This window comes from Cygnus atratus, chromosome 1, assembly GCF_013377495.2.
Source record: "Cygnus atratus isolate AKBS03 ecotype Queensland, Australia chromosome 1, CAtr_DNAZoo_HiC_assembly, whole genome shotgun sequence".
In the NCBI taxonomy this organism is placed as follows: Eukaryota; Metazoa; Chordata; class Aves; order Anseriformes; family Anatidae; genus Cygnus; species Cygnus atratus.
In genome coordinates this window covers 71,433,366-71,451,300 of record NC_066362.1, presented here as the reverse complement: position 1 = coordinate 71,451,300, position 17,935 = coordinate 71,433,366, and the positions used below count along the sequence as shown (strand labels likewise).

General features: G+C 36.1%; 1 protein-coding gene across 1 annotated transcript in view; it reads right to left on the bottom strand.

Moving 5' to 3' along the window:
- The window catches only part of LRP6 (LDL receptor related protein 6), a 122,573-nt gene that overhangs the window by 91,937 nt on the left and 12,701 nt on the right, over positions 1–17,935 (bottom strand). Inside the window, 1 exon segment of the mRNA XM_035551074.2 lies at positions 15,859–16,252. Within this exon segment, the coding sequence (XP_035406967.1) occupies positions 15,859–16,252 (394 nt within the window).

The window sequence follows — 17,935 nt, the reverse complement described above, 5'->3', positions numbered from 1 at the left end:
ACCATTCCCCAGGCTACCATTTAGACTTTTATTATACCAAAAACGCAAGCTCATGCCCTTACAGATGACAAACCACCAATTAAACACACCCCTAAGCTATTGCCTACTTCAGGCTTTGTGATTTTTAAATTGTCATCAATATCCTTAAACATGGAGAAGAAATATTTCCCTTATAAACAAAGCCACACAACACTCCACAACAACCACCTTTATGTTCTAGAATCTCAATAACTTTCTGTAAAACAAATATCTTCTCACTACTAGGCTGATACTATGGTCTAGTTCAGAAGATATCCACAGTTAAGTAACACAACTGCACATCATGACTTGTTCTGTACCCCCATAGACCCCAGGTGTCCTCACTCTAGATGCCCAACTGCAGTGCTTGGGGAGCTTTCTCAGCGCTACGAGGGGACAAAACCAAAATATCAGCTGCTTGACTGACATGGTTTTTGCAATCTCCAAGGAAAGGTCAAAAATCTGAGAATATACAAGACCTGGATGAAAGGAGTCACGCTTTGCCATCAAGTCACCATCTCCCAATCACCGTGGCTTCGACCTGAGCCTGTGGGCTTCAACACTTTGAAAAGGCATCCTGTAGCCTATACAGAGCAGATCAGACCATCTCCTGTGCGAGTTGTTCATTCCACTTCTTGCAGCTAGAAAGAGTCAGTCAAGCAGTTCTGTGCTATGGATGGGCACACATGCACTGTCTACCCACCAACCAGCCGACCAAGTGCACAAGACCACAGGTGCCTCAAAGTAGACTGGGGTTCCAGCCTAGCAACTATCATTTTCATGTATAGGTATACATATTATTCCCACAATCATTCCACAAACCACACACACTAAAGTATTCTACTTGAATGTTTTTATATAAAACAGAAAAATCCTTAAAAAAAAAAAAAAGCCTGTCTATGTTTATGTACAAGTATCCCAGTACAGTACATCCAGCCCACCCACAGTCACCTTGGAAATCTTTGCCAATCTGGGAAGACAACTTTATAACTGAATTGCATATACTATTACCATTAAAACACCAGTTCAATTGAATGTTATTTTTCTTTTGGCAGTGAGAAGAGTTTGTCTGTGGGATCATTCAGCTTACTTCTGCTGACACATTTTGCCCACTGCTGTGGTTCTGAAGACAAACAAAAGCAAAAACAAAAAAACAACAACAACAAAAAAAAAGAGAGAGAACTGTTTCTCTAAACAAACTCATCCAATGCACTCTGAAACATGTCAAGAGTGGCATAAGACAACACTACAATGCAGATTAAAGGCTGAAAAAGCAGAGGAAAACTTGAAAAAGTGATTGGCAAAACAAAAAAAAGTTCATTTTATGACATGCAAAGTCAACTCTACTTCTGATAAGAGGAACAGTAGCAAATCATTTTGGGTTCCAAAAAGTGGAAGAAAGGAGTAAAACGGAGATTTGGTGTTCACATGTTTTCGTGGAAAACGCTTTATCAAGTCACATTTTCCTTAAGACAGGTGTTCATTTATTTAAATTAGAGCTTCCTTCATCCTTCCAGTCCACTTTCATCCTTTCCTACTTCAACAGTTAGCACACACAGCACTAGACACAGACTTTGAATTCAGTCAAACCTGTGAAAGAAAGATCAACACTAAAATAAAACTGAATTCTAGAAGGAAAAAAAAAATAGAACTCTTCTACTATTAAACTTGTTACCATTGTTGAAGGGCAAATCCATGCCCCAAATCAGGATGCTACAAATACCTACTACCATCTCTGAATTCAACAGCTGACCACAGAAAACTTTTTTTTTTTTTTTTTTTTAATTAGAAAATCAAGCAATTCAGTTATAAACAGGGTAACAAATCTCTCCATGAAAAAAGGTCTTGGATAAATAAGACACAGAAGCTCTGAAACAAAATTGGGCATGGCCATTCTTGTCAACAGTTCCTGTTGCTGAAACACTGAATAAGGTGTTGTAATCAAATCCACTATATAACAGGGTATGTGAATTGCATAACTCAGACTAACAATGTCTAGATGGAGATAGCACCAGACCGTAATTACCACCTCATTAACTCATATGATTTCTTGTCACGGCTAGAAACACAACTACATTAAAACAGTCTTCAGTTACACAAACAGGGTAAATCTAAGTGAAATGAAATGACTGAAGGTCAAAAGGCTTGATCTGTACATTCCTTGCCTGCAATCTGTTGGCTCCCTGGATACAGTGACTGTTCACATCACTTTATGATTTTGGAAAGCATCATTTATTTAGTTATTTATTTTTAAAAGACTGACAATTCTGCAGTCAGACACACAACAGAAAACACCAAACTATTTTAGTTAAGATTAATGCATGGCACTCGACAGCACTGAGAAAACAGACGCCAGAACTTAGTGACATCACAATTCCAGAGGGATGGCCTCAAATGGAGAAACAAGTCATGTTACTGCTTCAAAGTCAGTCATAAAAAGGCTAGCTGTTCCCATAGATTTTTCTTATTGTTTCTAAAAAAAGGAGCCAGAACTTTTTCCATCAGAAAAACATTAGTCAAACAGTCACTGAACATATGTTTGACAAGCTGTGTCTTGCACGTTTATATAAACTTCTTGACAATGGTCACACCATAAGAAACTTACCTAGAAGCAACAGAGAATGGTGAAAACGGCAAGTTTCATGATTCACCACAAACAATGTATTTGCAAAAAAGATGCACATGAAAGAGAAAAAGTTTAACATTCATTTCACCAAAAATCATCAAGCACTCAATTTGATACTTGTTCTCATCACCTAGCTCATACATTTTTCAAATTCTCACCAGAACTCCATTTTATCAGCCAGATTTGGCTTATACTTAAATAGGGGATAGCAGTTGTCCCTTACTCTGTTTTTAATATGATTTTGGTCTTATTTAAGAGAAAAATACATAGATTAAGCTCAATCTTATTCTTTACCATCTCAAGGGAAAACACTTGAAGTTAATATTCAGCAGTTAGTGAAAAGAACTTTCATATAGCATCTAGGTCCTGCAATACGAAAACAATCATTTAACTCTGGACACTGGAATGCCACAAACTCTCTTTGTGGAAAAAACAGTCTTCTACCAAACCAGCATACTCAATACTGTTATGGCAAAATAACTATTAATGCTGTGATTTTATCTATCCTACCCTTACGGTCTACCACAACAAGCAAGCCTGAAAAATTAGGCAGTTCGCAAGACAGATTCTAAGAGCCATCTTTAAGATGCTTTGGAAACTAGAACTTCAACAAAGAGGAAAAAAAAAAAAGCCCCATGGCATGTGTTTACTATACACATTCCCTCAAGTAGCTGAATGTAAAATATACTTTGAAAACTGAAAGGTTTGGTCTAGGAAGTGGATAGTGTACATGGTGGGGGGAAATGTGGCAGAGTAAGAGAGAAAAAATTAGATAATCTTCAGAAATATGTATTAACAATTCTCATCTTCCTCTATTTCAAGATGCAAATATTTGCATTAACTATCCTTTCTCATGCAGAAATTTTATACAGCACAATTATTTTTGTAATATTAATAACTTTAGCATATTAAAAATAATTTTGTGTTCTCTTCATAAATTTACTTTATAGCTAACTGATTCTGCAAACACTTTCATTTGCACAAAATAATTTGTTTTTCTTACTTGAGCAGGCAATTGTGAATTCTGGGATGACAATTCCCAAGCAAACTCAGACTTGGAAATTAACAATAGAAGAGTCTTATGCCAAATCATTCGCAAGCAGGAGCCTAAGATTAGACATTTTAATCTGTAATATGACAGGCAGAACTCAAATAAAGGTTTAAATATAAAGTAACTAACTTGGATGGTCTTCTGCTTGATTTCAGAAATGGTCTATTTTAGCTTATTTTATTTTTCAGAGTCACATTCTTTCCTGTCTAGTCTTAAATATAGGACTTCTGGTAGCCTGTAAAAGAGCTGTCAGACAGCTTTTCCCAATATGACAAATCTTACTTTTAATCTTCATGGTTACTTCTTAGAGCATGTACTTCTTTGTAACAAACTAAGAAGTTTGTCTCTTCATCTTTTTATCCTTCCAAAACACTGTCAACTACTTCAGCCTCTTAGCTTCAGGACCACAAACTGCTTGGTATCCAGCAGTATCCAGCTTGGGTCCTTCAAAATACTCAAGTACATTTTTAATTTTGTAGGAATAGTCCTGTCAAGATCAACTTAACAGTCAAATAATGTATGATTAAGAAGGTCACCAGATAAAATATAAAGGGTTTAGCCTCTGAAAGACCGGCACCCAAACAAAGTTCTTCTGCAGCTCTGTTCAGTTTTTAACTGAACAACTTCTGTAGCAGATTTCAGTCACCTCCTATTTGGGGATCGTTTGGTATATGTACTGTTAATATTCACACTAGTGTGAACTCTGCAGATAAAATATGCATACACACACACACACGTCAACAACCATCTGCATGCATGTGTGTGCAAACATAACGTAGCCCACCATCTTTACAAAGTCACTTCTCTTTACTCAAGTTTTGGCTGAGGTCATGCATTTCTAGGGTATAACACGTCAAATTCTCTAAGGGAGCTTTTAAAATCTGGTTTATACTGAAGACAAAGGGAACGAGTGAGATTTTTTGGAAGATTTTACAAATCATGCAGGTGGCAGTAAAGAGTCCCAAACTACGCAAATGCACAGTCTGTCTCCGTTTTGTGTTTTGGAGAGTCACAGAAGAAACCTAATACTTTCACAGCCACCAATGAGAAATTCAACTTGAGATTACTAGCAGTTGTTTGCATAGGGCCAGGCTTCAAAAGGAGAAGAGTGACAGAGACAAAGAATTTAAATAAGAACCAGAGCTCAAAAATCTTAATCTTCCCACCCTGTTGCAAGGGTGGCCTTTTGGCATCTATAATCCTATTCTCATTGAAGAAAATGGGAAAACTTCTGTCTCTGTATCTGTAGAGCCCCTGGATGACCATAAAGCCCATCAAAACTCAAAGTCACTGAGTCATTCTCCTAGTCATTGCTTGGCTCCAGTTCAGGTATGTCCCAATGGACATTGGAAAGCCAACACATTTGCTGTTTTCCTCTGACCTGGATTTTCCTTTTTATTTAGTTAGAGAAGACAGAACAGGCAACAGCAGGGCCATGGCATATAGGGTGTCTGATCAATATCAGGCAGCTTGCTACATGGCATGAAAAAGCTCCTCTCTGTTTCAAAGTTACCAACAAGACAACCCTTCAGCTACTTACTGAACTGTGGGCAAAATGCTCTGGTTACATTAGTTGACAAATTTTCTCTGATTTTAATGAAGCTAAAATAAATACATTTATATAGAGAACTCTGTTTAGAAACTCACAGTATTCCAAGTCTCATTTCTGTCTCGAAAAAGAAGTACATTTTAATGCAAGGAGACAATTCTTCTCCAGTTAAGTAAGAAATTTCTGTCAAACCTCAAGAACACATTGTACTTTCATGCTTTCATAGTACCCGTCTCTTTAAATCCAAATTTGGTTTGTAGCTATAAAATGATGATTAGGCCTATATAATTTATTTAATACTCAAGCTTTTAGTGGTTATGAGCAGCGATCAGACCTTTACTAAAACAAATCTCTGGTTTCACTGTTGACTATTTAGCCAAGAAACTATGAGTCTGCCAGCTCAATGATGAGCACTGGCTTGAGCATCATGTTCAGCAATCATTCCCCGCAGTCAAGCAACTAGTTTTATGCATGCCTAGGGGCCGATAGACATTCTCAGTCAGAACCTCCAAAGATCATTTCTGGCCACAATAAGCACAGCATTTAATACTGTTTAAAATAGTGTGTCAGACTATGACAATAAAATGACTAATTGTTTAATCAGGAAAGGACAGTAAAATCAACACACAACACTTTATACAGTTAATGGAACATTTAAGTGAGACCTTACAGTCAGGTGAAGCAGCAATTTCCCCCCTGCTCGCCACCCCAACAAAAACAGACAACTCTGGATTGTTACCAACTACTTGAGCTCCATTGCTTTCCAAGTGTTTACAGCAAGAAATATGTGAGTTTTGTTTTACACACCTGAAGGCATCCTTGCAAGATCTCCTTACAGTTTGAGGCTTACAGAAGCCCACTGCTTTATATATCACATATACCTTTTGAGCAATTTCTTTCCTGATTAGTTTTTACCTTGGACTAATCAGGCTTATATTTAGATCCAAATGTGTTCTCCACAGAAAGATAAGCATCTTTTTATTTTTAATGTAAGAAAAAAAGCATGCCGAAAATAATTACAAAAAAATCAAAATAGTATATTTTAGCTTACTCAGAAGTTCATTTAAATGTAGACAATGATAAGAGTTTTATTCTACAGCAAATGAAAGCATCACTACAATACACAGCAAGAGAATTGCATGAATCTAATTTGAAATACACATTTCTTTTAGTATAATACTACAACCTGCTAGAGCAGAGATAATGCTTATCCTTTAAATAAGAAAAATAGATTTCACAGTTGCACAGATTTATTTAGAAAAAACACTCAGACTTAACAGTCTTAACAGTGCTCTCAGTTGCATAATCTCCTATCTTTACCACTTTTTGCTTGAAGTGACAGAGAAAACTTATTACAAGTAATACTTTATGCTGAAACATGGAATTAAGATGTAAAAGTGAGAAATGACACGGTCCCAATGAGAAATGAAAATGTAAAGTATGTGTTAAACAACCCTGGGGAAAGAAAGAAAAGGGTGAGAACCAGGGGGGGAGGAGGAGAGATCCAGAATGGATGTTGACAATTTTGAAGAGAGTAGTAGTAGAGGATTCTAATTAAACATTATGGTCTAGAAAATATTTTAGTATTCTTTCTACTACTACTCATCAGTCCAAAGGGAAAAAAAATGTTTCCATGATTCTGATTTTGCTGTTTTTTTCCCATTGTATTTATTTATTTATTTATTTTTCTTTTATTTTAAAGTACAACACAATTAGCATGTTTCAATTATAAGATACAATTAACTAGACAGGCACCACAAATATATATTACATATACATTCTCACCCAGACATATGCATTTAAAGCACACAATTTAAAATTCAGAATACTAGTGTGAAATAGCATCACTGGTCCATTTGAAGCAACTCCCATGGACAAGGCGTAGGTTTTTCTATTGCTTTGCTTTATTATGAAATGCCCACAACTCAGACAGATGTTTTACAAACAGCTTCCAAGGGGGCTGTCACCAACTAAAGAAACGGACAGACTGGAAATTTGACAGGTAGACTATAATAATACAACAGAGTTAAAAGTGATAATTCTTTCTCCGAGCATCAAGCAGAAATCCAAAGCACAAACTTTTGCTTTGCTCAGCTCATTTTCAGGTCTTTTATAGATAGATAGTGAAGCAGTGGAACTGTACCACTTCAAATACCGACCCAACTCAGCACCCTGGCATATTGACTGTAATGCGAACCATCTTCTCCTATCCTGGGGTCTATAAACATAAATTCCATACGCAATTATTATAGGTATTTTATTAGGACCACTCAAAATTTATGTCCCCAGTATGTCTTCCTTTCTTACTAGCTGCATTGTAAAAAACTGCATTTGCTCAACATCCTCTGTACAGTGTATTATCCCATGACATTTTATCTGACCATTTTACAGAGAAGACAGTACTAAAATATACTCTTTCTCCACAGGGATAGTCTTATTTTTTCCAGAAATGCAGCCAAATAAAGATGGTTCTTCTATAGACATTTTTTTCCTTTGTTAATCATGCTGAACTTTCATACAGCTGAGTGCTGTGATTTAATAAATAAATAAATAATTAAATTTAATCCATAATTTATTTAAAGAATATGATCAGTCTGTTTCAAATCATGCTAGCAAGAGAATTTATCATCTATTTGCAAGAAATGAGCAATAAATCAATCTTTTTTTGTCAACAAAATAAATTCTACAATCAACTTCCTCCACAAAATACTGCCCAAAGAAACAAAGCTGACTTTCTGCTCCATTTTCTATAATACAAATCAAGTCCCTTGGTCTAAAATTTGGACCAAACTTTACACTCTAAGATGGACATATTTCAGTCACTTCCCCAAATGCTGTAAGGAATAAAAACCCACAAACAACCTTGTCTTGATTTTAAGTGAAGATTTTTTTCCTCTGACATTCCTCCTTCTGTCTCTGTACTCCCTAACCCCATGAAAAGCGGACTCATTAACTATAAGACACAAAACTACTACACTCCTCATACCTGCTGTGACTAAGGCTCTATCTTATTTCTGCTGGTTGTTACAAATGCACTTGAGAGGTGTACAGTATGTTGGCCAAAATATTGCAGCAAAAATTTTGAGCACAAACTAAGACTAAGGCAAAAAGTGTGCTTTTGCCAGTGAAGCTTATGTAGAAAGGGAAGATGATGGTCGCAGAATGAACAAAGAAAGTTCAAAATGCACTGCAGTGAGCTGTATTCACTGCAGGATAGTTCTGCAAATAACCTTCTTCTGGTGTAGATCTGCTTCAGCGCACATTGTCTATAAGGTTCATCATCATTTTCATAAAAAATCTAAAATATCCTGCCTCAAAATGGTAAAGAGATTAAAAACAAAACTTTTCCCTAAACTGAGGTATAAGAATAATTTCTTACAGCAATTGCCAATTGTTATGCTGAGTCAGTTGCAACGTGTTTGTTTTTGTACTGAGCAATTGAAAGCTCTTTCTCTACTACATGGATGGGCTACCAGTGGATGTCATGGCCTCTAAGCTAATGATTTCCTGATAAACACCTCCAAGTTGTATTTCAGGGGTTGGGAGAGGAAGACTGTTTTGTTTTACTCTGGTCTCCTCCCTAGAAATAGCACAGACATTCCTTTAAATCCACTCTGCTTTCCCTACAATAACACTACTTTGAACTTCTTAAGCAAGAACATAGAATGAACAATATTTCAGATCACAACTTTCTGCTGTAAAATAATATGGCCCCTTTGAGTTCCTGTTAATAGTTATTAAAAGTTATCTTAGGATCATTTTAATTCTTAAAGGTGTGTGAACAAATATGTTTTAATTAACATGCTAGCTAATAATGCTTACTAGAAGTATAAAATCACAATTTTAAAAATAACTTTCCCTGTGTTCACTCAGTATAAAGCTTCATTCAAAACATGGGTAGTGAAAACTTGTTTGTTCACAATTTTTACTTTTATTTTTAAATACAACAGTCTAGTTTCATAGTCTAGACTTAGATGCTAAGTTATAATTGTAGGGATTGAAAATGCAGATAAAAAGAAGCATGCCCAAAGACTCATCACCAGAGGTTATTCACACAGACCAGAAATTACTACCTCAGTTTAAATACTTGGTTCTAACTTACAAAACAAACACTGCATGTAAACTTCTATAGTATACATTGATAGTTCAGGCCAACTCACATCGATTTTACCAGTTCTTATCACCCTTATCACTCCAACATTAAGGTACATGTTAACAGTCTAAACCATCCTCCTGAATGTGACCTTAATACATTGTCAATAAACTATCATGTAAAATACCATATCCACAAGTCTCATTGGCACAAATCCAAATCTCAAAACCCCAAGTGAAAAAAAAAAAAAGAAGAAAAAAAACCACCAACAATGAACTCAATGTTTTGACAAACTGCAGTGTTTCAAGATGCTACTAGTTTATTCACAGTGAAGTTGGCAGAAGGCAAAGCACAGCCCTCAACTGATCCAGTCCAGAGTCTCGTTTTCTAGCCCAAGCACTTAACAAAGGAGGTAGGGATGAAAGCTTATTTCCAAACTTGCCTTGAGCTAAAAGCACCTATAACTTTACGGTACTTGAGTCTTTAAGAACAACATTCATCCATCCTTTACAAATCAACTCTGTGCACTCTAGTTTTATTTCTAACAAGCCAGATCTGTTGCATCTCCTTCCACAAATAGAGAAAACTAAGTTAAATGCCTGAAAAGCAAGGAAAACATCTTGGCATGTTCCTCTGAGTTCCTGGCAACTTCTGGCAGTAGGATGAAAATAGGCAGTCAATGGAAGCAACATCTAAAACCAGCACATCAAGATTTACAAGAGAGGTCACCTCTCCAAGCCTTTGTTGTTTTACATACATGGGTTTCTGGTTACTTTCTGGTTACCTTCCTTCACCTCCTCCTTCAGAGGAGGCAAAAAGAGAAGAGAATGACGTGAATATTTCGAGCTGTGCAATAAAATCACACCTTCACAATTTGGGTATCCTGCCACACAGAACTACCCTAGCAATGGACTGGAAGCCAGCATCACATGAACCATATATGACAAATTGAAGACAAACCTTGTTAAGTCTTGTGAAAGAATGGTTCAGAATGAACAGACTGTCAATGATGTTCAAATTAAAAAAAGCTAAAAGTGCTAGCATTCAACAGCATTACCATATGTGAATAATGTCTGATCATGTTCTCAGAAGCCACACATCTTCATAAGACCAAGAGCTAAAACCTGAACACCTCATACTTCAGAAGCAAGGAGTTCTACTTGTTCTGGAGAAAATGGCAAGGACATTTCAGATGCCATGCTAGTCTCTCACAGGCTAAGGCTTCACATGCTGTTAGGCTTTGTATCATGCGGGAGTCTTGGCCTTGGCAATCTTCTCTGATTTGCAGTCTCCCGTGCCAAGAGATTCAGATCACCCAACAGCCCGTGCTAGCATCATCCAATTACTAGTGACGCTGCTGTTGCGTTTTAGATCTTTCATGAGTTAAATGCAGCTCAAGAGCCAAGGTGGGCCACTCCTGATATAGTGTTATGAGGACAACCTGTGCAATACCATTGCAATCTTCTGGGTTAGCTTTGTTATCTTTAAGTCACCAAAAAAACAAACAAACAAACAAACCAAAAAAAATCACCATTTTGGCTTCTTTAACCTCCCAGCTGTCATCAGAATTACTTTTTTTCTTCCCTGAGCCACAGCCTTTCATCTGGTCTAAAAAAAGGACTCAATGTTCTGATACTGACAGTAATGCAAATGAACAAACCTATAAAGAGGGCTGTATTTGCAACCAACATCTTCTGATAAACAAAGCTTCTTTAGGTGAAGAAAGATTAAATACACCTTATAAACTGATGTGCCAACACCGTAACAGTCTGCAGAGTTCATATCAGCTTAATACTTTCATATAAGTCACCTATAAAACCTCAGAATTAACTCATGATTGTCACAGGCCAGGCTATACACCAAAAAAATAAGCAGAGCACACTAATCTGCTGCCTGTGAAACACGTCAGTAGCAGTGGAGGAGTACCATAAATATTTTCAGCCAGATAAAATCTGCTCAAGGGAGATGTGGCATCAGGCAAGAGAAGGCACGAAGCAAAGCCTTCTGTTATTCACATTATTATTGGGATTTACGTCTAAAGTCATTTTAGATAATACTGACTTGTATGTAAACAAACAAACAAAAACCTTCATTGAAGTCTTACAAAGAAATTGTGAGTTTTTTATTACCGAAATGTTTTTGGTAATAGAAATGTTTTTTGTTTTGCCAATATCAAATATGCTATAACTGTTATTAGAACTGCTTTCCTTTCCTTATATTGTTTTTATATCATCCACAACTCAGCAAAAAATACCACCAGTTCCCATGGATCTTTTGTTATGATGTGTAGATGTAATGCCTGTATTGAAACTGCAAGAATTTTTTTGTGCTTGATGCACTTAGGTGTAAGTTGCCAGCTTTCGAAGAAAAAAAAAAAAAAAAAAAAAACAGGTGCATATAACAAAGACAGTATATGTATTCCCTGGAAAGGTTTTAGATGAAAAAAATTGAAATGTCTGCTGGGGGAGGGTTGCACGTTGAATCTGAAGATCTTCCCCAACATGTAAAGTACTTAATTCCAGAAATCAACTTCAGCTGTCATAAAAAGTATTGTAGTTCTTTGTACTCTTAATTCCATTCATTAACTGAAACCTTTACAACCTGAAAGCTTTACAAGAGTTGAACAATTAAAGTAACTCTATAGAGTCACTTGATTTAAAACATGTCCTGAAAAGTAAGCAATTAGTCAGCACTTCTAGGAGGCACTTAACATTCCCTTTGGGGTGAACAATACATGTAGAAGTGAGAAAAACCAGTTCATTTTGATAGTGCTTCCTATGAAGAAAGCTGATCAAGTTGTCTAAAGGGCAATTTGGAGAGGAACTGTAATGATGATAATGAAGTCTTTTCCCTGAGGACAAAATGGCTGTACAAGTAAAATAACAAAAAACAGAAGTACAAATTTACAACACTGCATTTTCAAGCAGTACTTGCTCAAGAATCTGAATAGATATGACATTTTTTCTCCTATCATAAATACTGAAGCAGAAAAACCTCTCTTCCATTTGCTCTATTTTCATGCAAGCCATTCCTAAACATGATGCTCTTCTGCACATGGGGTGGTCTACCACTCGGTCTTCTTCCCTTGGCAAAAGTCAATAATGAAGTTTCAGAGTATGCGTTATGCACAGCTGTCGATCTTATTAAGAGGGTCTTATGTTTAACACTGGTCAGAAATATACAGTTTCAGAAAGGATGACAAGCAACCAGAAGCCTTCCTGAACCAGCCCTGAAAATCCTCAGTCCACTTTAGAAGAAGGCTGAACAAGCACCCCATTCCCTTCCTCTTCACTCTTTACCTTGTGTACACACAAAATATTTAATTGACTGTCAAGATAACAGAACAGTAAACTGCAAAATAAGTCGTAGCATATGAAAAACAGAAATAAGTAGCTCCAAGTTCAAAACATACACAGGAGATGGTCAGTAAGAAGAGTCCAGACATTTTAGATTCTGATGACTTCCTAGAGAAAAATATCAGAGTAAAAATTAGACTTGGGGGCTGTGTTACAACTATCAATTGAGAAATATTTTCCATTAGAGAATGTATTACTTATTATTGATAGCAGACATGAATGTCAAGTCTAATTTCTACGATGGTATTTCACAATTACACATATAACCTCACATACAATTAACAGATGGTTTTGGCAGTGGTAGCAAAGGTTCCCCAAACCAGTTATTCTTTAATACCATTACTGTTGCTGTAGCATGCTCTGAAAAAGAACAGTCACGTTCCTCAGAAGAGTAAGTACTGGGTAAAGACCTTCAGAGAGCAATGGCTAAGTATCCTACAACAGACAGGTTGCTGAAAAGACCAGAGGGTTGGCAAAACACTAATTTTTTCTACGTGGGACGCTGCCAAGAAAACACATTATTCATTACTGCATATTTGTGCTGGCTTATATTGTTCTTAAGGTTTTATTTCAAAGCAGACATTCACATGTTTTTAGTAAGAAAAACATGTATAGTAAATACACACATATACCCAAGCACAGAACAGACAAATACATTTTGGTACTAAATTCAACATGATCATGAAATACTTTATATATCTGCAATCAACTATATTTGTCACACTTTAATGAAAAATGGAGCTTGTGAGTAATAACAATCTTAGTGTAAATTTTGCTGCTAAATCATTCCTTTTCATGAATTGCACGAGTTCATAAATCTGTATCTGGAAAAACCATCAACTGTGCATAAGAGGAGATGGACTAGACTGCAGAAAAATGAAAGGGGTTTGCTTTTCCAAATTTCATATTTTATTAACTATTTTTAGATCCTTTCATGGTTTATTCCTACCACTGTCTGCCAGGCAACAGTGTGAAACCAAAATATATTTACAGGGCTAGAAGAAAGTGTAAATATTAGTGAAAGAGGAACACACACAGGAACAGTTTGGGGATTTTTTTCTTTTTCTTTTTTTTTAAACACACCTTTCCACCCATAATTTCAAGCGTTAGAGGAAATTCTGCAATGTGATCAGCTTTATTAAAAGCTGAAAGGTTTTCTGCCATAAAATTGCATACAAGGATTGCAATGTATTTATTTATACCATACTGCACATACACGTACATACTGCAGTATAGTAAGACTATATAGTATATAGTATAGTAACATAGTATAGTATAGTATATAGTATATAGTATAGTAAGTGGATATATTACTGCATTACCTTCCTATCTCCCTAAAACATACCCTTAATATAACAACTTGCAAAGTGACTTCTACAAAGATTTAGAAGAAAAAAAAAAATTGTCTTTCAATTACAGTGTTTTTTTTTTTGTCTGTTTTGTTTGTTTGTTTGTTTTTAAATGCAGGCTTATTGAAGTGTTTACTCCTATTGATTTAACAGATCATCAGTATGGAAAAAGTTATGAGTTCACTTTACCTTTGATCTATTTCACTCTTTTTCTTGCAGTTTCTCTTTGAGCTAAGCATTATGAAATTGTGCAAGAGTATGCAATCATCTAGTTTTGATCACTGAACATATTACTGGGTATATTTGAAAAATACAAATACTCTACTAAAAAAGACTAGCTTGACAAGAGTGTGTTATTCCTTACTAATAAGGATCACTGTCTCTCTGGTTGCAAGACAAATCAAAAATATTTTGACTGTTTTTCCTCCCCTCTCTCTCACTTTTGGGATGGTGGGTGAAAGGGGCACAAGTTGTTGCATCTTTTCTTATATACTTAAATGGTTTTAGAATCTAGTAAAATAAAACTTGTGCTATCACTGGCTCTAATTTTTAAGTAGTAAAGAGAGAGGAAAAGAATAAGTTTATCCTTTTTGTTATTTCCAAAGCTAAAAATATAAGTAATGCAAAGGAAACATTTTTCCTGTTAATATACCATCAAAGGCCTATTGAAACTGGGGAAGAAAATATTCGGGATATAGCATTCCTACAAAGCTTGGGAAAGAAGCCATGTTTTGCACAAAAAAAATAAAAACAAAACGAACAAACAAAACATTAAAAAAAAAGCAACACATTTTTCCTTTGTGAAGGAAAGACCCAAACAAGTTAACAGGTTATAATATAAAGAAGCTGCAAGCAAATAAAGCAGTCCTCATCTTTGCAAAGAAAATAATGCATTAATTTCTCCGCCCAAACAGCTGACTGAAAAACTTACTTGACATGACAGTAGAAGAGATTCATTTTCCTATTTGTCCAGGAAAAAAAGACAGTATAAATATATCTACACTACAAATAAATGAACTATAAGAAGATTACACAGTGTCAAAGATATTCCACTTTCACTCCAAGAGAGTCAGTCACCTTATCAGAGATGACTACACACTGGGAAAGTTCAAGCTAGATGTTTACGTAGCATCACAAAAACCACCACTGAATTTGTCATTTCTGGCAACAACAGCTTAGTCCCAAAATTGGAACAAAAAGATGATACTGTAAGTCACATTTAGAGACTGAAATGAGAAATGAGAACAATCAAATCTGTTCTAGAGTGGGCTATTCCAAGACCCCTTTTTTTTCCCCAGACGAATTCCCTGAAGAGTGGAGAGCAACCTTTCTGTTAATTTTGGTTAAATTCCAAAACGTCTCAAAATATTTTTAGTACAGTATATTTATTTGTCTCATTTCTCTTGCTGTTTCAATAAAGCATAAACATTAACAAGGAATAATGTTCCCAAAAAATCAGTTACTTGACACTGCAGTGATGCACAAGCCTATTTACAGGCATTTTGATGGCTTTTCAAGCAGATTACACGTTTTCACCTTAGAATTTCCACATTTCTGTTCATCATCTGCACTACTGCCAAAATAATTTTCTTCTTTTTTTTTTTTTTAATGCCTGATGATTTCTAGTTGTTCACAAACCAAGATAAATGCATTTCCAGAAGTGCAAATTATTTTCAAGGCACAATAATAGAGAAGCAAATAATGCAAAATGAATCAGAATAACTTCAATAACAGTACCATCAAGTATTTAAAATCATTGAGCAAACAAGTCGTAGAAGAAATGTTCATAGTCATATGTATTTTGACAAAGACTTACCCTCTTGCAGGATCTAAGGCAATTGCTCTGGGTTGATCCAATTCTTGCCAAAACAAAACTTTCCTCAGTGATCCGTCTAAATTGGAAACTTCAATCCGATTTGTTTCAGAATCCGTCCAGTATAATTTCTCTCCCAGCCAGTCACATGCCAGCCCATCAGGTGACAAAAGTCCAGAGATTACCACATTTTGTACACTCCCAGACTTATTGAACTCTGTTCGTTTAATGGCTTCTTCACTTACATCACTCCAGTATATCAGCCCCTTCACAAACACGAAGTCCACTGCTGCTGCGTCCTCTAGGCCACCCACGATCACAGTGGCGTTCTCCTTCCCGTGTGCAGCGTCCACCAGCCGCAGGTCACGTCGGTTTGCGTACAGCAACAGCGGGGCAGCTTCAAATGGGAGAAATAAGGGATGGGGGGACAGGCAGATGCATTAACAACACTCCTACTAAGGACAATTTATGGCCTGATGTACCGTCGTAGCGCAACTACTAATTTAAGGGAAAGAGAACAAAAAAAGAGGTGGGGGGACATTTTGAAGTTTGACTGAAAAGCACGGACTCAAATCGAAGCCTTTCAACTGTGCTACAACTCAAGATGGTAACTTGGTCATGGGCAGCTCATTATTCTGGGCTGTGCATTATTAAAATAAGATTAAAGAAGGAGGCATAGAACAAAGAAAATGGAGGTTTGAAGTGCCCGAATGACACTGTTCTGTACAGAAGGATGCTTAAATAAGAATATGAAAGATGAGTTTAAAGCAGCTTTATAAGCACTCAGTACTGGCCCACAAGAGCAAAAATAAGTATTTATTTATTTATTTACTGCCAGAATATAGTAATATACACCTCACAAACTTCTATAAAAGAATAATTCATGTCAGGCTATCAAAGACGTGTGTGTTGATACCCTCTGCAATTATGTATCTTGGATATTTTACATATAATACATACAAATACAAAATGCAGAGAACAGCATTAGAAGAATATATATATATATTTTTTTGAGTGTCAACATTGGTATGAAGAGGTAGGGAGAAAAATACACTTACATGAGTGAACCACAGTGAGTTCTTTCAAACTCAGCTCCACTCCTCTTATTTGCTTACTGTATCAGTTTGCACAGTCAGTATATTTTTCATACATGATGCCTGACTAATACAATTAATGGAAAGAAGCAACCATGAAGCAACCATTTTTTAAAAATGTAATATGCCCCTTTAATTCTCCTTAACCACAAGCTATATATAACATTATGAAATTTTCGTCCTCATTCCTACTTTTACATAAGGTTAAGAAAAGTACATAGTTTTTACCACTAAACATATCTACCTTTCCCTGTGTTTACTCAGTCACTGTAGCAGAGGAGCTGTACAGCAGCATCTAGACATACAGTGGTTGGCGTATTGAACACTTGTCTATCTGCCACCACACAAATTTAACAAGAATCCTCCAGATTTATTCATCAGGAAGGTAGGCATATTAAATTTCTAGCAGGATGTATGTCCTAACAGAAAAGCCCTAATTTCAGAGCCGAAGATGTGCCTTTCTGAATGTCAATGGCTACACTGCCAGAACACATACAGTTCTTGCATGAGAAATCACAATGAATTCAGAATCCCACACTGAAATTAGAAATACTAACACCTAACAAATACACACTTTAGAAAATTCTGAAGTTAGTTTCCAAGAGCAGACTACTCATTACTCATTACTGCAAAACTGTTTATCAAAGACACTGCCACGTGTACTGGGAGAAGCTGAAGGAACTAAGAAGCTCCTTAATCTACCTCTAACTAAACAAATTAAACAAGTGCTGTTATATCTTTGGAAGCTATTTTCTTTCTTTTTCTTTTTGAAAACTAAATTGTTCAGGCTGTCTGCCTAAATTTAGAAGTACTGAATATAAATTGATTCATGCCAAACTTTGGAAGAAAGATACCTGAATAGCTGGGGGGGGGAGCTTTTTTGTTTTTAAGGATGTTAAATTTGTACTCCCCCTCCAGAAAGCAAGTTTTTAATTGTGCAGCAAAATATTCGGTTTAGAGATTATATTTCTACGGAGAAGGGGTAG